Source organism: Elephas maximus, chromosome 21, assembly GCF_024166365.1.
Source record: "Elephas maximus indicus isolate mEleMax1 chromosome 21, mEleMax1 primary haplotype, whole genome shotgun sequence".
Lineage (NCBI taxonomy): Eukaryota > Metazoa > Chordata > Mammalia > Proboscidea > Elephantidae > Elephas > Elephas maximus.
The window spans coordinates 56,301,983-56,323,528 of NC_064839.1; the positions used below are offsets into that span (position 1 = coordinate 56,301,983).

The following is a 21,546-nucleotide window of genomic DNA, read 5'->3' on the forward strand; positions in this document are numbered from 1 at the left end:
GGCCCATCAGCTGAAGTTCCTGATAACCCGTTGAGCAAGTCCTGGAGCTGTCTGTGTGCCCTGTTACTCCATGCTCCCTGCAGTGGAGTTGGGCAGGGTACTCAGGCACAGCAGATGGCTTTGGTAGGGCATGATGTGACATCTGTGGTGCTTGGTAGATGTTAGGTCAGCTCCCCCTTTTTAGCCAGGCTATGACTTGAAAGCTCACCCCTGAAGTCATGGAGGACTGCCGGGGGAGACAGCCTAAGGGACCAGCTGGCAGGTGGGTGGGGGATGCTGAGACTAGAGGTCTTCACCTGGGTTCTTGGTGGGTGGTGGTGAGGGCTTTGGTGGTTGTGGTCTTAGTGGTGCAGGGTCTTGGCGTGGTAGGGGCCTTGGTGTTGGGGGGGCCCTGGAGTCCTCTGATTAGGATGGCACATAGGGTACTCTGGTGAATCCTGAGCTTTCCCTGAAGTCAGAGAAGCAGCATGTCAGGAGAGGGTCAGAGAGTGGAGTAGAATGAGATGAGTATTGGCCAGGGCCAGAATGGGGATAGGGTGGAAAGCTGACAGGAGGGAGTGGCAAGCTGGGGGTGGTGGCAGGATGGGGGCTCAGGTACAGGGAAGTCTTCCTCTGAGCTGTGCCTTTCTGAGTTGCTGCCTCCTCATATGTGAGGAAAAGGTCAATGCGGAAAATGGTCTGATGTGGATAAAAGTTGAGAGAGGGGACATGGGGGTGAAGGGGGACAAAACAAGGGAGACAGAGAGGGGTCAAGATGGAGGTGGGGGGCTAGGGCTGAGATGGGGCATAAATGGGGGCATGGGGAGGATAAAATGGGGTGAGATGTGGTGAAATGGGATAAGATGGGGAGGGGGTGACAGAGGGCTGGCAGAGGGAGATATGTGGGGGGTACTGTGAGCCTGGTACAATTGGTGGAAACCTTTGCCATGGCCCTCCAGGCTATCCCCTACCCTCACTGATACCTGCCTGGCCAGTAGAAAGTCTTGCCAGTGCTGTCACTGCTGGGCTTGTGGTGAACATGGCAGATGTATGGCCCTCACTCCTACTGGGTAACCAAGAAAGAGAGCTGACTGCTCGGCACAGACAAGAAGGTCAAGGTCATGACACCCTTGGCCTCTGGGATCTAGATGGCCTGAACAGGCTCCGAATAGTAGGCAGGGAACGAACAGAGCAGAGCCATGGTATCGTCTTCCTTGGGGGCCTGGCATCCTGCCATGGATTGAATTGTGCCCCCCAAAATATTGGTATCAATTTGACTAGGCCGTGATTGCCAGTGTTATGTGATTGCCCACCATTTTGTAATCTGAAGTGATTGTCCTAAGTGTTGTAAATCCTATCAGTGATGTTAACGAGATGGGATTAATGACAGTTACATTAATGAGGCAGGACTAAATCTACAAGATTAGATTGCATCTTAAGCAATATCTTTTGGATATAAAAGAGAAGAGCAAGCAGAGAGACATGGGGACCTTGTACCACCATGAAAAAAGAGCCAGGAGAATAGCACATTCTTTGGACCTGGGGTCCCTGCACTGGGAAGCTCCTATACCAGGCAAAGATTGATGACAAGGACCTTCCTCCAGAACTGAGGGAGAGAGAAAGCCTTCCCCTGGAGTTGGCACTCTGAATTTGGACTTCTAGCCTACTAGACTGTGAGAGAATAAACTTTTCTTTGTTAAAGCCATCTGCTAGTGGTATTTCTGTTATAGTAGCACTAGATAACTAAGCCACACCCTGGCAAGGAGGGGTACACAGCTGGCATTTTGGTGGACCCTAGAGGACACAGATGAGGTCTGAGGCTAGAGGCACTGCGGGTGAGAGCCCAGGGGGCTGGGGAACCCAAGGGCCTCAAACTGCTCTCCCTGCCACCCCCTTCTCTGCTCCAGACCACCCACTGGACCCTGGGTCCCTGGAGGGCAGGGGAGACACTGTTGGTCAGGAAGCCCTCTTGGTGCTGGGCACCATTCCCAGAGGCAGTCTCAGAGGCTGGCCCTGGAGTCCTCTGGTCTGGCCCCCACAGGCTTGCCTGTAGGAGTGGAGACCCCAGAATGGCCTTGTCCTCCTCCCTAGGAGAGCAGCCGTGGCTGAGCCTGTGCTCCACCCTGGATCCCAGAAGTCCCTGCCCATTTCAGTCCTCCCCCATCCCACTTGTCCCCACCATACAATCCACCTACCACGCTGAGTGATGGACTCAGAGCCCCATGATCAGCCTGGAGGTGACCTGACCCCCCTCTACCAGTCCCCTTAGGCAGAATTCACCCCTGCTCACCCAAAACCTTGAACTTTGCCCCACCTTCACACAATTTTGGGGGTTTATACAGCAGGACCACCAGCTGTGATGTCCTAGGCCTGCTCAGGGGCCAATACCAAACAAAAGGGCTGATCCCCTGCCCATGTCACCACCTGTCTCGTGCATTTCACTCTTCCCTGAGATCCTGGGAACGTCGCTTCTGGGCCGCCCCCACACCACCCTGTATGTGGTGGCACCTGAGAGACATGAGGTTGGCGGGTATTGTCCAGGCTTCATGTGTGTCCCAGGGGTCTGTGCCTTTGTCCTTCACTGCCAGGGTGAGCTCTTTGTGGTGTGGGGCCTGGCAGTGGCAAACTTGTCTGGTCCTCATGTAGCACCCAGATGTCCCTGAGACGGCTGACCCTTGGAGCCCTGGCTGTCCTCCTCCCCTGAGACTGGCTGCTTTAGACCCAGCCCGGCTCCTGAGACCTTCCCTCACTAAGGATCCTCTCCAGACACCCCCTCTTGTACCTTCTGGAATCCTTGGGCTCTGCCCTGTCTCAGTCCTCTCCTCACAGTGACCATGGCTGGCTCGGCCATTCCCATGGCTTGTGGGCTTCTTAGCAGCCCTGCAGTCCACACTATGGCCAGAGGAGGGTCCCAAGTTCACCATGCCTGCCTCCCTGTGAGCCTCATGTCCCCCGTTCCTCCTTGGTTGTGTCAAACTTCCATTTATTCAGTGTGAAGAAGGCTTTCCCCATCGTGTGTGTCCTAACCTGTTCACCCTAAAACTTCCACTCCTATTTCTACACTTGTGTCAGTGTTCACTGCAGAGTGGGATGGAGTCTCCATCCAATAGAGTGCCCTGCCTGGGCCCCTGAACCCCCTTACCCATTGTCCTGCATGGACACACACCTTGTGCTATGAAGGCTGGCCAAGAATGGGGACAGTAAGGACACACAGTGAGGACCATGTGGTGAGGCACCACATGGTAAGTGACCATGCAGCAAATGACTCATTGAGGACCACACAGTGAGAACCACATGGCAAGTGATACAAGGCAAGAGACCACACAGTGAGGACCATGCAGTCAGTGACGCACAGTGAGGACCACACAGTGAGAACCATGTGGTGAGTGATCACACTGCGAGGACTACATGGCAAGTGACACACTTTGAAGATCACATAGGGAGGACCACGTGATGAGTGACGTGTGACAAGGACCACACAGTGAAGACCATGTGGTGAGTGACTGCACAATGAGGTCACGTGGTGAATGACATGCAGTGAAGACCAGGCAGAGAATGACCACACAGTGAGACCCACACAGTGAGGACCACATAGAGTTTCTATGAGGTAAAGACCACAGAGTGAAGATTATGTGTCAAGTGACTACACAGGGAGGATCATGTGATCAGTGACACAGGTGAGGACCACACAGTGAGTGACATGCAATGGGGGCCACACAGTGAGTGACGTGTGGCGAGGGATACACAGTGAGAACCACTTAACTAGTGATCACACAGAGAGGATCACACAGTGAAGACATTATGGTGAGTGACCATGCAGTGGGAACCATGCAGGAAGTGACCACTCAGTGATCAGGAAGTTGTGAAGAGGGTCCCAAATAAAGGTCCCACAAAGGCCCAAGCTCAGCCCCTTAGTTCCAATCTTGTTTTGAACACTGGCCAGTTTTCTTCCATCAGCCTCAAGAAGCCCCGAGATAACCCCCACCCCGGGCTACCATGTACGTGACCCCTGTCTTAGGCACCCTGCCACCAAGGGCTGTGCTGAGACATACCTCCTCCCCAAGCCACCTTTGCAAAAAGAAAGTCATGTGGTTAAATGAAAATACCTCACAAGAAGGCAGTTTAAGGATAATATATACACATTTATTTGACGGCCACAAGAGCTTACACTACAAAGCAGTGCTTGGGACAGAGTCCACAGCTCCGGGGATCCTCAAGCATGTCTAGAAAGAAGTCTGTTTCTCAGAGCTCAAAGCCAAGGGGGATATAGAGGGTGCCGTACAAATGACCAGGGAATGTAGGCTGGTGGGGCCCAAGGCTCAAAGGCAGCACTCCCTCTGGTCCAGTCTCAGGTCTCAGACATCTTTCCACTGATGTATCACTTCACCTGAAGATGACAAGGACAGCATGAGTTACTCTCCCATTGCTGGAATAACGGTAGGCAGCAGTGAACCTGGCAGGTTGCAGGAGGCAGGTCCCCAAGACCAATGGCCCACCTGATGCTGGCATGGTCCTGGGTGATCCCAGGCCCCCTCAGGGTCCCCTCTAGGTCCATCCTCCCACCCAGAAGTGAGCAGATAGACATTGTGCTCTATAGCTCATAGAGCTGCATCTTCCCCCCACACACCAGGTGACAGATGACCCTCAGGGGTCTTAAGGATACAGTGGCCCCAGCTCTCAAAGCCTCTGATAGGGTGTACAACCAGGGGGTTTCTCCCACCCTCTCTCCCTCAGCTCCTCTTGTGAACCAGGCTGCATAACCCTACAGGGACCCCTGCCCCACTCGCCCCTGACTGGGCTACCTTGAACAGGGTGACTGTGGTGCTGTAGAAGAGGCTCAGGAGGAAGAGGACAATGAAGGTGGAGGCCATGGCCCATAGGTTCTCGAAGCCCTCTTCCTCAGCGTTCACTTCTCCCTCTGCAAGGGTGACAGGACACAGGGAAAGGTCAGCTTGGTGTGGTACCAAAGATGGGGTCAGTGACAGGACACGAGCACAGCCAAAGCCTGAGACCACACCGGTCCCAGGGTTGCATCCCTGGTGGGGGGCAAGGACAGCAGAAGCCAGAGGGCAGCAGCGAGTTGATGCAGACAGAGCACTGGCCAGAGAGAGGTGAGTGTCAGCAGAGGGGCCTGAGCATGGCTGGGGCGCAGTCTCCCACAGGCTTCTATTCCATCTGCCCTGCCTGCCTTTTGGGACTAGAACCTCCTGATCTTTCTGGAAGAGCCTCTGGCCAGGCATGACCTGGGGACACCTTGACACTGGTGAGCATATGCGGGCTCAAGGTGGAGAGGAGGGGAAGCAAGGGCACTTTGAGTGGGCTAGTGACACCCACACCCTGCCCCAGGGGTCTGAGGGGTCAGAGGCCGATGCATACGGCACTTGGGGGCTGCAGGTGGCAAACCATGGGCTGGGCCCTAGTGGAGGTTCTCCTAATGTGTCCTGAGCCTCCCTGGGGGGCACAGTTAGGAAGATGGGACCTCCTTTACAGGGTTGGAGATCACTGTACTTGGCCACTGTGGGTGGGAGAGTCAGGGTGGTGTACCCAGGAAGCTGGATGACAAGGCCTGAGAAGTGGCCTCTGGGACCCCTCTTGTCTCCTCTATGTCCTCACATCTGTACAGTGTCTTGCTCCCTGTCTCTCACTCTCAGTTGGGGGACATCCTGGCTAGTTATGCCCTGCCTAGGGCCAAGGGGGCAGAAAGACAGACAGACAACCGGAGGCCCAGGAGAGTGATGGGAATGGACAAGCCCAGGACAGTGCTGAACAGCCCTGTAGGGCATCTCTGGCTCAGGCCTCTGAAGGGCCAGGTGCTAGGAGCATCTGGCGTGGTCCCAAGGACTGACAGTGCCTTTAGGGGGTGCCAAGACCTCACTAGGTCTGTACCCACCCCACTCGCTATCTCCCACATGCCTGCTGGGGGTGGCTGCGGGCATCTGCAGGAAGCTGATCCCACACCCACTGCTCCCCCTGAAGCTTTCTACTGACAGAGGTGAAGGATACCTCCAGGGTCCCTGCCTTCAGGCCCAAGGTCCTGGCTGCCTGCTCTTAGGATGTGGGCATAGACTCCTAGTTCTACGCAGAGATAAATCCTGGGGTGGACTGTCTTATTGAGATCCTGGGCTGGAAGGGCCAGCTCTGTACAGGGCCACCGCTTCTCTCCCCTCAGCACAGGCCAGGGCTACCCTAAGTAGCTGAGGCTGGCTGTGCCTGGATGGGGTCACACCCACCATGGGCCTCTGAGATCTATGTCCTGGGCTGGGGCCTGTGGCCCTGGTCAGAGTCTGGGCCAGGCCAGCCCTTCACTCCTCCAAGCTGAGGCAGGACAAGCTAGCTGTGGGCAAGGTGCCAGGTGCAAGGTGTCTGCGTGCATGTGTGTCTGTGTCCATGTTCATGTACATGTGCTTATCCATATGTCCATATTTATCCATGTCTGCGTGGGTATGTGTGGATGTCTGTGTATCCATGTCTGTGTGACTATATGTCCATGTGTGTCTGTGTGTGTGACCATGTCCATGTGTGTCTGTGTATCAGTGACCACGTGCATGTGTCTCTGTGTGTGCATGCATGTGTTTATATGCCCGTGTGTCCATATACCTGTGTGCTCGTGTGTGTGCCTGTGTGTCCATGTCTGTGTGGCCATATGTCCATGTGTCTGCATGTGTCTATGTTTGTCCATGTAGGTGTGTCTATGTCCATGTGTGTTTGTATGTCCATACATCCATATGTCTGTATGTTCACATGTGTGTACCCACACGTGTGTGCCTGTGTATCTGTGCCCATGTGACTGTGGGTGTCCATGTGTGTCTCTGTGTCCATGTGCATATGTGTGTGTCCTTGTGTCCATGTGTCTGTGTGCATCTGTATGTCTGTTCATGTGCACGTTGCCTGTGTGACCATGCTCCAACCAACTTTCTTGAAAGCACTAGAGGAGCAGGGAGCTGGAACTCTATGGGGGTGAGCATTCAGCAAGGAGGCGAGGCTGTCCAAAGGGCAGTTGGGCAGTGGGTGGGAGGCAGGTGGGTGATCTGCAGGTGAAGGCAGAGTGAGTACAGCACAGGCAGGTGAACAGCGCTCACTTAGGACCAGTGTCTTGTGAACTGATATTTTTATTTCTAGTTTTTATAATGTACAACTTCTCACCCACAGACATGGTTAGTTCGAATGCACACATGCACACACACACAGAGGCTGGTCACCACATGGGGCAGAGTCGGGTTGTGGGGGCCCAGCCATCAGAAGCAGGTATTGGCCGTGTCAGACATCACCAGGGACACGTTGTACAGGGAGGGTTTACCAGTGGACTTGTCCACGGTCCTCTCGGTTACCAGGTGGGGCAGGGCCTCGTGGCCCACGACACAGGTGAATGTGTCTCCAGCACTCCATTCCTCCTCAGACACATTCAGGATGCTGTAGGCGAAGTACAAGTCCTTGGTCTGGGGCTCGGGCATTGGGTTGCTGGTGACGTAACTGTCGGAGGCCACAGGCTGTCCCTTCTGCAGCCACTGCACAAACACGTCAGGGGGCGAGAAGGCCTTTACCAGGCAGGTGATGGAGGCTGACTCACGTAGGCTCAGCTGCTCCCGGGTGGGTGGCATCAGGTAGACAGCTGGCTGTTGCTTGACCACTTATGAGGGCAGAGAGATGGCAGTGAGCATGGTGGGGGAATGGAGACCCAAAGTGGCTGGACAGGCTGCCCCACCCCAGTCATCCCCGGCCCACCAGGAAAGGGGCCTCACCTTTGGGTTTGGACATGGTCTGTTTCAGCGGTGAAGGGAGGTCAGTGTGGGTGACAATGCACATGAACTTTTCCCCTGACTCCCAGTCCTCCAGGCAGACGGTGGCCTTGCCTGTGACACTGAAGGTGGCATTGGGGAAGCTCTCGGAGTACAAGAGATCGGTCTTCAGAGCCTCGCCATTCTCGCGGGTCCAGGAGATGTTCAGACTCTCATAGGTGGCCAGGCCTGTGACCAGGCAGGATAGCTTGGCCGATTTAGTGAGGAAGATGCCAGCAAAGGAGGGGGGTGTGGTGAAAATATTGATGCTTGGCGATTGGCCTAGTTTCAAGAGAGAGGTAGGGTCAGTGTTCAGTAGGAGAGAAAGTTGGGGAGGTGTGGTTTCCCCAGAGCAAAGTGGTGGACTTTGCTTCAGGAGTCTTGTGGGAGGGGGGACACGGGGCACCCCCCCCCCCGGCAAGAGCTCCCTCCCCGCTGACAAGGAGGGACGGCCCTTGGCTGCCTCAAGGAGCAGATGGCTGTGTCAGTGTGTGTGTGTATGTATGTATGTGTGGTGTGTGTATGTCTGTGCGTTGTGTGTGTGTGGTGCATGTCTGTATGTGTGCATGTGTGTGCGTTTTGGGGGTCCCTGCTTGGCCCAGGAGAGGCAAGAGTTGTGGTTGGGACCAGACCCCCCCCCCGCCCCGGGAGCTTGTGCACTCACTAGGCCCGCACACAGAAGATACATTCTTCATGACTTCCTCCCCCTGGTGCCTCGCGACGCAGGTAAACACGATCTGGTTGAGCCAGTCGCTCTCACTGATGGTCAGCATGCTGTTGATCTGGAAGGTTTGTGACCTAGGCTCACTGGGCTTAGGCTCCGGCTCAGCTTCTCCTGTGGTGAAGCCTGACAGCACTGGCTTCCCGTCGCGCAGCCAAACCAGTGAGATCTGCTTGGGGCTGAAGCCTGTGGCCCAGCAGGAGAGCTTGGAGGTGCGGGGCTGACCAGAGAAGGAATCTCGTGGTGGGATGTACACAGTCACATTCGGGGATATCGGGTCTATGGGCCCTGTGGTGGGGCAATACAGAAGTCAGGGGACATTAGGACAGGGCAGCCTTGCCCCTACCCCCGTGGCCAAGTCCATGCACAGAGAGGTGGGGGCCCACTTGCTCTCACCTGGAAAGGGCACTTTCAGGTTCTTGTTCTCTTTGGGGTGCTGGACTTTGCACATCAGGTAGTCTTCAGTGTCCTGGAGGACGTCCACAGAGGGTAAGAGTACCTGAGAGCTGGCCAAATACTTGCCCTCCTGAAGGACAGATGGGAATGTCTTGTATTTCCCGATGTCGATGGCGCTGTTGTTCTTATAGTCCCAGGAAAATTTGATGGAGTCAGGCAGAAAGCCATGCGCGAGGCAGCCCAAGGCCACTTGGCTCTCGTCGGAGCTCTCACAGGAGACGAGAGGGAAGAGAGTTGGAGAAGATGAGCTCTCTGAGGACCCAAGAGTGGACAAAAAGAGATGGAAGAGGTGAGGAGTTGTTTTTTCACACAAGCGGTCATTGTGTCAGGGCAGAGCTGAGCAGTTTTCCCTAGGGCCTTGCCAATCCCCTTCTCCATCCTCTGAGCCCACCTCTGTGTTTCCAAGTCCTGGCAGGACATAGCCAAAAGTCTGGCCCATACTTGTCCAGCCCTGGGGAAGTTCTCCCTCCCTCACTGCAGAAACCTTGCTCAGAAATTTCAGAAGGCGGAAGAGGGGCTTCTTGTTGGAGCAGACAGATCTGGTCCTTCCCGCCAGCACCGATCTCACTTCCACCATTATTACTGCTGATCTCCAGCTGGGTGCATCTCCCCGGAGCCAAGCCTGGGGAAGAAAGCAACCCCTCCCCTGGGGATGGCTCAGAACTCGGGTTCTGGCCAGGCCTCTTGGCCTCCCCTCTGAGACATCTAGCGGCAATGCTGAGTGCCCAGCTCTGACCATAGGATTTCAGCCCAGTGTGCATGGAGTCCAGATAGAGGGTGTGTGGGAGTGCTGTAGACTAGACCTGATGTTTCACAGCCTGTCCCCTGAGCCACACGATGTCACCCAAGGTTAGCATAGCACAGCGCCCTCCAGAACAGTCCAACACAGCCAACTCAGTGCACACTGGACCCACTTGACCCAGCTTAGTTCAATGCAATCCTCAAGCAGCTCAATTGCCTCAGCCTAGCTTAGCCCAGCCCAGCCAAGCTCAGCTCAGCACAACCGAGTTATCCCGGCTCAACCTGCCAAGCACAGCCCAACTCAGCCCAGTTTAGCCCAGCTCAGCTTAGACCAGCCCAGCTTAGCCCAGTCCAGCTCAGCCCAGCTCAGTCCAACTAGTCCAGCTCAGACTAGTTTGGTTTAGCCCAGCTCAGTCCAGTTTCATCTATCCCTGCTCAGCTCATCCTAGCTCATTCCAGCTCAGTCCAACTAGCCCAGCTCAGCCCAGCTTGGTCCAGACAAGCCCAGCTCAACCCAGCTCTGTTCAGCCAATCTTAGCCCAGCTAGCCCAGTTTTGCCCAGCCCAGCTCAGATCAGTGCAGCTCAACTCAGCCCAGTCTAGCTCAGCCTAGTCCAGCCCAGCTAGCCCAGATCAGTTCAGCCAATCTCAATCCATCTCATCCCATCTCACCCAACTTTGTCCAGCCTAGCTCAGTTCAGCATAGTTCAGCCCAACACAACAAAGCTCAGTTTAGCCCAGGCCAACTCAACTAGCCCAGCTCAACCTATCTTAGTCTAGCTGAACCTAATCCAGCTCAGCCTAGCTCAGCTAAGCTCAGTCCAGCTAACTCAACACAGCTTAGTTTAGCCCAGATCAGCCCAACTCAGGCCAGCTCAGTGCAACTACCCTGGCTCAACCTGGTCTAGCTTAGCCCACCTTGGTTCAGCACAACCTGATTCAGCCTAAATCAGCCCAGCTTGGTTCAGCCCTGCTCAGTCCAGCTTAGCTCAGCCCAATAGAGCCCAGCTTAGCTCAGCCCAATATAGCCCAGCTTAGCCCACCTCAGCTCAGCCCAACTCAGCCCACCTCAGCTCAGCCAGCTCAGCTCAGCTCGGCCCAGCTCAGCCCACCTCAGTCAAGCTTAGCCTAGCTCATGTTAGCTCAGCTCAGCCTAGCTCAGCTCACCCTAGCTCAGCTCAGTCCAGCTCAGCTCAGTCCAACTTGGTTTAGCCCCGGACAGCCCAGCTCAGCCCAGCTCAGCATAGCTAGCCACGCTTCATCCAGCCTAGCTCAGTTTAGTCCAATTTAGCCAAGCTCAGTTCACCCCAGTTCAGTGCAGCTGGTCCAGCTCAGCCCAGCCTGGGTAAGCCTAACTCAGCCCAGCATGGTTCACCTCAGCTCAGCTCAGCTCAGCCCAGCTCAGCATAGCTCAGAGTAGCCCAGTCCCAGCTCAGCCCAGCACAGACTAGCCCAGCCCAGCCAAGCTAAGCCCAGCTTAGCCCAGCTCAACCTAGCTCAGCCCAGCTAGCCTAGCTCAGTCTAGCTCAGCCCAGTTAGCCCAGCTTCATCCAGCCTAGCTCAGCCCACCTAATCTTGCTTGGTTCAACTCAATCCAGCTCAGCCTAACTCTGCTTAACCCAGTTCAGTTCAGCCCAGGCTCAGCGCAGCTCAGCCAGCTAGCCCAGCTTCATCCAGCCTAGCTCAGCCCAGCTAGCCCAGCTTCATCCAGCCTAGCTCAGCCCAGCTAGCCAAGCTTCATCCAGCCTAGCTCAGCCCAGTTAGCCCAGCTTCATCCAGCCTAGCTCAGCCCAGCTAATCTGGCTTGGTTCAACTCAATCCAGCTCAGCCCAACTCTGCTTAACCCAGTTCAGTTCAGCCCAGGCTCAGTGCAACTCAGCCAGCTAGCCCAGCTGGGATCAGCCTAGCTCAGACCAGCTAGCCCAGCTTCATCCAGCCTAGCTCAGACCAGCTAGCCCAGCTTCATCCAGCCTAGCTCAGACAAGCTAGCCCAGCTACATCCAGACTAGCTCAGACCAATTAGCCCAGCTACATCTAGCCTAGCTCAGACCAGCTAGCCCAGCTTCGTCCAGCCTAGCTCAGCCCAGCTAGCCCAGCTTCGTCCAGCCTAGCTCAGCCCAGCTAGCTAGCCCAGCTTCATGAAGCCTAGCTCAGCTCAGCTAGCCCAGCTTTGTCCAGCCTAGCTCAGACCAGCTAGCTAGCCCAGCTTCATCCAGCCTAGCTCAGCTCAGCTAGCCCAGCTTTGTCCAGCCTAGCTCAGACAAGCTAGCCCAGCTACATAAAGCCTAGCTCAGACCAGCTAGCCCAGCTTCATCCAGCCTAGCTCAGACAAGCTAGCCCAGCCACATCCAGCTTAGCTCAGACCAATTAGCCCAGCTACATCTAGCCTAGCTCAGACCAGCTAGCCCAGCTTCGTCCAGCCTAGCTCAGCCCAGCTAGCCCAGCTTCGTCCAGCCTAGCTCAGCCCAGCTAGCCCAGCTTCATCCAGCCTAGCTCAGACCAGCTAGCCCAGCTTCTTCCAGCCTAGCTCAGACCAGCTACCCCAGCTACATAAAGCCTAGCTCAGCCCAGCTAGCCCAGCTTCATCCAGCCTAGCTCAGCCCAGCTAGCCCAGCTTCATCCAGCCTAGCTCAGCTCAGCTAGCCCAGCTTCATCCAGCCTAGCTCAGCCCAGCTAGCCCAGCTTCATCCAGCCTAGGTCAGACCAGCTAGCCCAGCTACATCAAGCCTAGCTCAGACCAGCTAGCCCAGCTTCATCCAGCCTAGCTCAGACCAGCTAGCCCAGCTTCGTCCAGCCTAGCTCAGACCAGCTAGCCCAGCTTCATCCAGCCTAGCTCAGACCAGCTACCCCAGCTACATAGAGCCTAGCTCAGCCCAGCTAGCCCAGCTTCATCCAGCCTAGCTCAGCCCAGCTAGCCCAGCTTCATCCAGCCTAGCTCAGCCCAGCTAGCCCAGCTTCATCCAGCCTAGCTCAGCTCAGCTAGCCCAGCTTTGTCCAGCCTAGCTCAGACAAGCTAGCCCAGCCACATCCAGCCTAGCTCAGCCCAGCTAGCCCAGCTTCATCCAGCCTAGCTCAGCCCAGCTAGCCCAGCTTCATCCAGCCTAGCTCGGACAAGCTAACCCAGCTACATCTAGCCTAGCTCAGACAAGCTAGCCCAGCTTCAACCAGCCTAGCTCAGCCCAGCTAGCCCAGCTTCATCCAGCCTAGCTCAGACAAGCTAGCCCAGCTACCTCCAGCCTAGCTCAGACCAGCTAGCCCAGCTTCGTCCAGCCTAGCTCAGCCCAGCTAGCCCAGCTTCGTCCAGCCTAGCTCAGCCCAGCTAGCCCAGCTTCGTCCAGCCTAGCTCAGACCAGCTAGCCCAGCTTCATCCAGCCTAGCTCAGACAAGCTAACCCAGCTATATCCAGACTAGCTCAGACCAATTAGCCCAGCTACATCTAGCCTCGCTCAGACAAGCTAGCCCAGCTTCAACCAGCCTAGCTCAGCCCAGCTAGCCCAGCTTCATCCAGCCTAGCTCAGACCAGCTAGCCCGGCTTCATCCAGCCTAGGTCAGACCAGCTAGCCCAGCTACATCAAGCCTAGCTCAGACCAGCTAGCCCAGCTTCATCCAGCCTAGCTCAGCCCAGCTAGCCCAGCTTCGTCCAGCCTAGCTCAGACCAGCTAGCCCAGCTTCATCCAGCCTAGCTCAGCTCAGCTAGCCCAGCTTTGTCCAGCCTAGCTCAGACAAGCTAGCCCAGCCACATCCAGCCTAGCTCAGCCCAGCTAGCCCAGCTTCATCCAGCCTAGCTCAACCCAGCTAGCCCAGCTTCATCCAGCCTAGCTCGGACAAGCTAACCCAGCTACATCCAGCCTAGCTCAGCCCAGCTAGCCCAGCTTCGTCCAGCCTAGCTCAGCCCAGCTAGCCCAGCTTCGTCCAGCCTAGCTCAGCCCAGCTAGCCCAGCTTCGTCCAGCCTAGCTCAGCCCAGCTAGCCCAGCTTCATCCAGCATAGCTTTGCCCAGCTAGCTCAGCTTCGTCCAGCCTAGCTCAGCTCAGTGCAGCTCAGCTAGCCCAGCTTGCTTCAGCACAATCTGGCTCAGCTCAGCTCTGCTCAGCCCTCTTCGATTTAGCCTAGGCTCAGCCTAGCTCAGCCCAGCTAGCTCAGCTGGGATCAGCGCAACTCAGCCTAGCTAGCCCAGCGTCATCCAGCCCAGCTCAGCCCAACTGGCCTACCTTCATCCAGTTTAGCTCAGCCCAGCTCTCTTCAGCCCCGCCGGCTCAGCCCAGCTAGCCCAGCTTGGTTCAGCTCAGCCTGGATCGGCTCAGCTGAGCTCAGCTCAGCCCATCTCGACCCAGCCTAGCTTGGTCCAGCTCAGCTTAACACAGTCCTGTATAGCCCCCAAAGCCCAACAGAAGAGTCCTAGATGGAGGCACCAACCCCAATAGGACCCGCTACTTTAGCTAAAGCCATCTTATTATTGGAGTCCTGGGCACCCAGGCTTAGCCCAGGGCCAGTTCTTCCCTGGCACTCCTGCCTCTGCCCCCCTCTTGCATCCTCTCCTGGTCAGCTCCACTTAAGACCCAGAATCCTGGTCCTCTGGCTCCAGCCCAACCACCTATTGTTCCAAGGCACTATCACCCTTCAGCCACAATGATTATTTCCTGGAAACTTTAAATTAATTAAAAAAAAAAAAAAAACTTGCAAGAATTGAGGAACAGCACTTCATCCCTTCCTACCATAGCACGTTCCTACCACAGCAATAAAAAACCTCTTTGGCTCTAGGATGGTCAACAGAAAAAAAAAAAAAGGCTAATTAATTTCTTCCCTTCGTCCCGTTTACCTTCTGAGCATCCTTTTAACCTGAATTCCTTTCTTCTGAGTCTACAAAAAGCACTTGACTATTACTAAATTCTTTATAGCTAAAAACCATCATTAAAAACTATCAGGATATGAATTTTATCTGAATTTGTCCTTTAACCTTATGCTCTTCACCTTAAAGCTCTTTAGAAGGTGTACAGTACTTTAAAGGGCACAAGAGTGACATAAAACCCAAAGCTGCCTTTGTAGCTTAAATAAAGACAATTTAAATGGTGCTTTGTATACTTTAAAGCATCATGAAAAATATAGTCATGAGCTAGTAAGCAACAGATCAACTCCTGCCAATTTTTCTCCCATTATCCTCTAGTAGAAGTCCGGACCAGACCTTGGTCACTCAGGGAACCACACGAACAAGCCTCCCCCGCTCACTTGAGAAATAACATAAAGGCTGATTCTCCTTTAAATAGAAATAAAACATCAATACTAACATTGAGGAGCAGCAAACATGGCAGTGCCAGCTGCTTTTCTCTTACCTTCTCTGTTGTCTGGTCACTCCCAAGTCCCTTGAGGCTCTTTGGCATTGAATAATCCCTCCAAATTCATTGAAAAAACTGCTAGTTCATGAATAGCCAGGTTGGCCATTGGTGGCAAAAGCCAGGATTGCATGTTTCCAGTCCCAGATGGTCCTGGGAGACTGCACGGCCAGGGCCAGGCCATGGTGGACCCACACATAGCCCCTCACCAAGGACTTTTCTTCAACTCAGGAACCAGGCCAGTTATCAAAAACAGCACCTGCACTTCAAAAGTCTTTTGTTCCAAAGTTCCTTTCTCACGTGCTCTCTGGCTCACTTTTCAATAATTCACCAACTAACATGTTTAATTGAAATAATTCAGCACAAACATACTCACTTCGCCTGTAATTAAACCTAAAGTTAAAATATGTATATATATCTTGAATTCAAAATTTTAATCCTGAAATTAATACTTAAAGAGTGGTCTTCAAAAATATTCAAATGTATCGGTGATTGTTGCACAGCAGGGTTGATGGAATTGAACTCCCTGGACTGTATGTATGAAAAATGTTGAATTGGCCAATGTTGCCAATTTTTTACAACAATAAAAGAATTTGAAAAATACTAAATAACAGAGTAATTAAAAAGTTATATTGATGCATTCATAAACCATACCTGACTGTTTCATGTCTTAAATGCCTTCCTTTGAAAAATGAATCTAAATTAGAAGTTGATAAGCTAAGACTGAAAAATTAAATTCAGCTAGTTAAAAAAGGAACTCAAGTTTCATCTCTCCAGTCAGCATCTGAGCCTTATTTTAGAAATGCAAATTTCCCAGGTGTTGTTTTTCACAGTGGGACACTTTCAGCTATATGAAAACCACTTCTTCAAAACCATGAACTATAAATTTACCAACGCTGTTTTCTTGTTTCCGAAAATAGACTCCCTGTGTGACCTGCTTCCTGCCACCTGCTGCAGGTGTCCGAGACCCCTCTGCAGCCATCTTGACTTCCAACTCAAGTCACATTTGTTCAATTAATTTTTAAAAACAAGTTTGATTTCTTAGCAACAAAACTCAATTTTGAATTGGGGGAAAAGACTACCACATTTTGCTATTTCTTGCCTAACCTAGCCCCAAAAACCTATCAATTCCAGAAAGACACGACTCCTGGCTGTTACTTGAGTGATAAGATTTTTAAATACTTTGCCATTTTTTAGCTAACATACTTGAAAATCTCTCAAAATTATAAATAACCTTTTCTTGACTGTTTTCCTCAGGGAAACAAACAAAGGTACCCCCTCTTTTTAATATTTAGCAAGCATGCCTCTTACAATGAATAAATCATTTTCTCTTAGAAACCGTCCTCACAAAGCAAAGCTCCCTAAGAAAGTCATATTCAGGAGGACTGGGCGCATGGTCCCTAGAAGACTTTGGAAGACCATCAAGACAACAACTGCACCCTTCCTTGATAAATTCGCTCACTGGAGCAACAGTTTTTCTAACCGATACAGAATTTTAAGTCCAAATCTAGTGCAGAACATACCTCATAATTCTAAAAACAGTATCCCATTTAGCACTCTACATGCAGTGTCCCTGTGGTTCTACAGACACTGTGCTAGCCTCAAACTATTCCACAAACAGTATATTTGGAAAAACTAAAGATCTCCTATTTTGAATCAAATTGTCCTCTAGGCACAAAGAGTCCCCAGTCCCTTCTAGCCGTCTTGCCCAAACCCTTCAAACCCCTGGCCCAGGGTCTGCCTTTTTCAGGAGTTCAGGCTGTCCATCAGACACTCCTGGCATTGAATGAAGTCCAGAGAAGCATCAGAAAAACCATGGGGTCTCCCCAATCCCTGAGGTTTCCAAGCCCCTGTCCCCTCTGGGCCAACCCCTATTGGGTCATGTCCACTGACCAGCCTGCAATGTTCAGAAAACCCCACAGACACTAGCAGAAAGCAAAGACCCCGAAGGGCTGTTCTTACCTGAGGAGACGGTGACGCTGGTTCCTGGGCCCCAGTAATCCATACCGTAGTAATCACAACGGTGAAATCTTCTTCCCCACCCCACAAAAACCCGGGCACTGGCTCAGAGAACCGGCCACCAGACACCTGCATCCTCACAACTCTTCCTATCACAGCCGATAGCCCATTCACACTTCCTTCCCTGCCCCAGGACTCTCTGCAGACACCCACGAGAGACCCTGAGTTCCGACCTGGACCCTTCCAGATCACTGCCACCTGCACAGTCAGACCTAGCGGACAGTGCACTCCCACTTCAGCCTCAGAGATCAAACATGACTCTGGGCAAGAAAATGCCCACAAAGTGGGTGCTTTAGAGCCTAGTGAAAGCTCTCATTCCCACACAGAGTCCTGACCATCCCTGAGAAACTCAGCAAGCAGAGAAACATCACCCTCAGACTGACCATAGGAGCCGCCCTGTCCCAATACCCACAGATGCCCGGCCAGTCATCCTGGGAGAAGAGGGAGATCAGGTCTCCCTCTCCTGCCCTCCAAAATGCCTTGGTCTCTCTCTGAGATGGAAACCTTGCCCTCTAAACTTCCCCTAAGTACAGTTAAAATGCTGAGTGGGGAAGGGGGTGAGAACTTACCTGAGGAGACGGTCACCATGGTCCCCTGGCCCCAGTAGTAGAAAAAGCCACATTATGACAAATGTGCCAGGGCCCCGGGCAAGAACTGGTGCCTGACTACAGCCTTTGCAGACCTCTGGACTGTCTCAAACTGAGGCCCGGTGAGGGCCAAGAGGGCAGAGAGGACTCCTGAGGCCAAGGGTGGCCGAAACCCCCAGAGAAACCCCCAGCTGGAGAACCCGGGAAAAAGGGCAGTGGGAGCCTCCTTTCTTTGCCCCTGTAAGCTGCAGTCCTCACTTCAGCCCTGCTTGAGCCTCCCAGACTGTCCCCAAGTCTTCTTGTTCTGAGATCCAGAAACCCACATTTGCCTCCAAAATACTGCCAAAACCCTCGGAGAGGATAGATAGGCTTCAAGGACTCACCTGAGGAGACGGTCACGAAGGTCCCTGGGCCCCAGGGATCAAAGTAGTCACATTGCCATGTGCCCCGTTAAGGGGTGTACAAAAACTCTGACCCAGCCTGGCTGACCAATGCCCAGTGCCCAAGCTGGAAAGCCCTAGGTCTTCATGTCCCAAAACTTGAAAAATGACTCTACCTTGTGTCCCAGGAGCAGGCAACCCACCACCCCACAGAAACGTTCTTTGCAGAGCATAGAACCAAACCATGCACAAACAGCCTCAGATACAGCCCCGGGGGCCCCAGAAGGACCCACACAAACCAAGGACCTCCAGAAATTTCTTTCCTAGAACCAGGACAGAGGAGGCTAGACCAGATCAAGGAGACAGAGAGAAAGCCGACTTACCTGAAGAAACGGTGACCAGGGTCCCTGCGCCCCAGTAACCAAATGCATTGCACAGGGACACAGCCACAGTTCTTGCCCTGACATAAACCCACCAGGAACCCATGGTCTACAGCCCATGATCCCAGAACACGCACCATAGATGCTGGCCATGTCACACAGACCCCAGGGTGGAAAGAGGAGCCAGGCAGAGGTGCAATTACCTGAGGAGACGGTGACTGGGGTCCCCTGGCCCCAGTATTTGAAGTATCCAAAGCCATACTAATAAGATTGCCCAGCTCATCGACACAAAACTCTACACAGCTCTGGATGCTCCACAACCCCAAGAAAGAGGTCCAGCTGGCTGGGAACCTAAAAGCGTCGCTCACCACTGGCCAGCCGGCTGCAGAAGACACTCACCAGAGGAGACAGTGACCAAGTTGCCCTGGCCTCAGTAGTTGAAGTAGCCATAGCCACATTGACTTGCGTGGCTGGCCCTCTCACGCATAAACTGCCCTGCTCTGCCCCAACTTTTCCTTCCCTGAAAATCCCCTAGGCTTCTCTCACCCAGCCCTCAGCCTTGGTCCCTCAGCTGCTGCTCAAGGGTCTGCCAGCTCTGTGGGACATTTCCAAGTGGGGCCAGAACCCCATGGAACTCCCAGCTGTCCCTCCAGTTCCAGGTGACCAATGGCAGTGGAGATGGCTGACTGAATGCTGTGCACCCTTTGTCCCAGTGCTCCCACCAGGCTGGCTGCAGACCCGAGGGACCAAGCCAGAGAGACTACATGGGGGACTCACCTGAGGAGACAGTGACAAGGGTGCCTAGGCCCCAGTAATTGAAGTAAGCATAGCCACTGTGATCCAGCCCTACGCCAGGTCCTACGGAAACTCTATCACCCAAATATGTTCTGTGCTTGGAGAGATGGCCCACCACTGCCCCAGCGGTTGAGGGCATGCACTTTATTGGTGGGGGGCGGTCCACCCTGACACTTGAGCTCAACACAAGGGTCACACTGCTTTTCCTGCTTAATGCTCTGATGGATGCCTGGGCTGGAAGGACACATTCAGCTTTCTGCAGCTGTAGTCTCCCTTGCTCTCCCTTCCTGTCCCACCTAGCCTGCTCCCCAGGACACAGGACCCTGCATGGTCCCCATTCAAGATGGACTCTGCCTTCTGTTCCTGGAATGTGCCCCATCTCATACCCACTTGTAACATCCCCCTAATCCTCCAAGACTGTCCCAATGCCACTCCTCTTCCAGCTCTTTCTGGCACCCTGCCTGTCCCACTCCCATGGGACATGACAGGGAGCCCCCAGGGTGAGCCAGATGTACAGGCTAGGAGCACCCAGGCCTGGATCAGGCAGCCTGGCAGCAGTGCCTGTGCTTTTTGTAGCCCCATCAACCATTGTGGTCCCAGTTAGCACAGCCAAAACCCAGCAGGAAGGCAGAGAGGGGGCTGTGGACAGGGAGGCCCTGGAGCTGCTGAGGCTGCAGGAGGGTGGTGGGGTGAGGTGGGGTCTGGGGACAGTTTGGAGGGTGAGAGGTGCAGGCAGAGGAGGAAGCTGAGGCCACTGGGGGTTGGCACGGCTAGGGTGAACTGGGCCCCCCGGTGTGGGATGCAGCCAGCAGAGTGGGGCATCTTCCCCTCACCTCCAGCTGCAGAAACTCTGTGGTCTGTGCAGAAATGCTACCTCATGAAGGCCAACACGCTGTGGGCATCCCATGTCCCTTTTAGAGACAGAGCAGTTTGAGGTTGGGACCCCATGCTTTCTCCATTCTCCTTCCATCCAAGTTCTTTCTCCTGTGAGCATGAGGAGGCCATGGGCATGGGCCGTCACTGACCCATGGAGCAGAGGGTTCCTTCATGGAGTGTGTCAGTGCCCAGGCCTGGCAGCTTCTTCTCTCTTTTATCACATTGACATGTCATTTTCACATGTTCTCTGTTGGTTTTCACATTGAGTGGGAGCTTCTGAAGGGCAAGGACCTAGCCATGCCCACCGTGTGTCCCCACCAAGCAAAGGGCCTGGTCTTCTCTCCATGCCCACTTCTGGATCTGGGGTCTGAGGAGAGGTGAGTGCAGGGGGCCTCGAAAGACAGCCTGAAGGTGAAGGCCCTCCCCGAACAATCATCCCCCTTAGACCTGCTCATGCTTCTCCCCACTGAACCAAGCAGCAGAGATGGGTGTCCCTGGCTGGGTCGTCTCAGGGCAGCAGGATGGGAAGTCATTTGGACTGGGCACTCAGGCAGGTGCACAGGCCCCAGAGGGCAGGTATAGGCGGGAACAATGAGCCTATAGCACTGGTCACTGACGTAGGTGGACTGAGGTGGGACAATGACCTTGTGAATGTTTGCAGCTGAGGGGACAGGTAAACAGGGTCTTGACATGTCTGTGTAGGGAGTAGAGGGATTACTAGGCAGAGGAACAGCCATGGGACGTTCCAGAGGCATTAGTTCCTCTGATATGGCTGGATTTAAAGGTGGTCTGTGACCCAGTGAAGGGAACCATGTGTCAGAGGACTACTGAAGATGGAGAGGAGGCTGTTCAGAGTTTCACTGTAGTTGATTCCCTCTGGGGTATCCGGAGGATGACTTTGGCCTGGGATAGGAGCATGTGAGGAGGGAGTGCAGGGGGTGGTGGGGGGACTAAGAGATAGACAGGGGCCTCTACAGTGTGGGGGGAGGGATATGGGGGATACTACAGGGTGGCAGCGGGATGGAAGAGGTACCTACAGGGTGGAGGAAGAGATGGTGGGGTGCCTACAAGGTAGAAGAGGGATGGTGAAGCGCCCCTACAGGGTAGAGCAGGGGATGTGGGGGGTCCTACAGAGTGGAGGAGCTGATGGAGCGTTCCCTACAGGGTGGAGGAGGGAATGGCAGGGGGTCCTACAGGGTGGAAGAGGGAGGTGAAGAAACCCTACAGAGCAAAGGGGAGACAGTGAGGGGTCCCTACAGGTGGGGAAGGGATGATGATGGGACCTACAGGTGAGGAAGGGGATGGTGAGTGGTCCCTACAGGGTGGGTGAGAGACAGTGTGGGGTGCCTAAGGGTAGAAGAGGGATGGTGTAGGGTCTCTACAGGGTGGAGGAGGGGATGATGGGGGAGTGCAGGTGGAATATGAGTGAAGCTGTGTTGTGGGCAACAGGGCTGCAGATTTCTGAGATCATACTTACAGGGCTTGTGATCAAGCCTGGGGGTCCAGTTA

General features: G+C 54.0%; 1 long non-coding RNA gene and 2 gene segments (V, D, J or C); 1 reads left to right on the forward strand and 2 right to left on the reverse strand.

Annotated features, from left to right (window-relative positions):
• The window catches only part of LOC126064688 (immunoglobulin heavy constant gamma 1-like), a 111,907-nt gene extending 93,420 nt beyond the window's left edge, over window positions 1-18,487 (reverse strand). The window contains 1 exon segment of the C gene segment in view: window positions 18,370-18,487. Within this exon segment, the coding sequence occupies window positions 18,370-18,472 (103 nt within the window).
• LOC126064684 (Ig mu chain C region membrane-bound form-like) lies at window positions 4,120-17,582 on the reverse strand. The segment is given in 7 exon segments: window positions 4,120-4,366; window positions 4,782-4,897; window positions 7,277-7,606; window positions 7,719-8,036; window positions 8,419-8,763; window positions 8,872-9,183; window positions 16,963-17,582. Coding segments are annotated over 7 exon segments (1,473 nt in total).
• LOC126064715 (uncharacterized) lies at window positions 13,130-13,431 on the forward strand. Its single transcript, XR_007514612.1, has 2 exons — window positions 13,130-13,218; window positions 13,355-13,431. It is a non-coding gene; the product is annotated as an uncharacterized LOC126064715 (long non-coding RNA).
• Window positions 18,488-21,546: the final 3,059 nt, after the last annotated feature.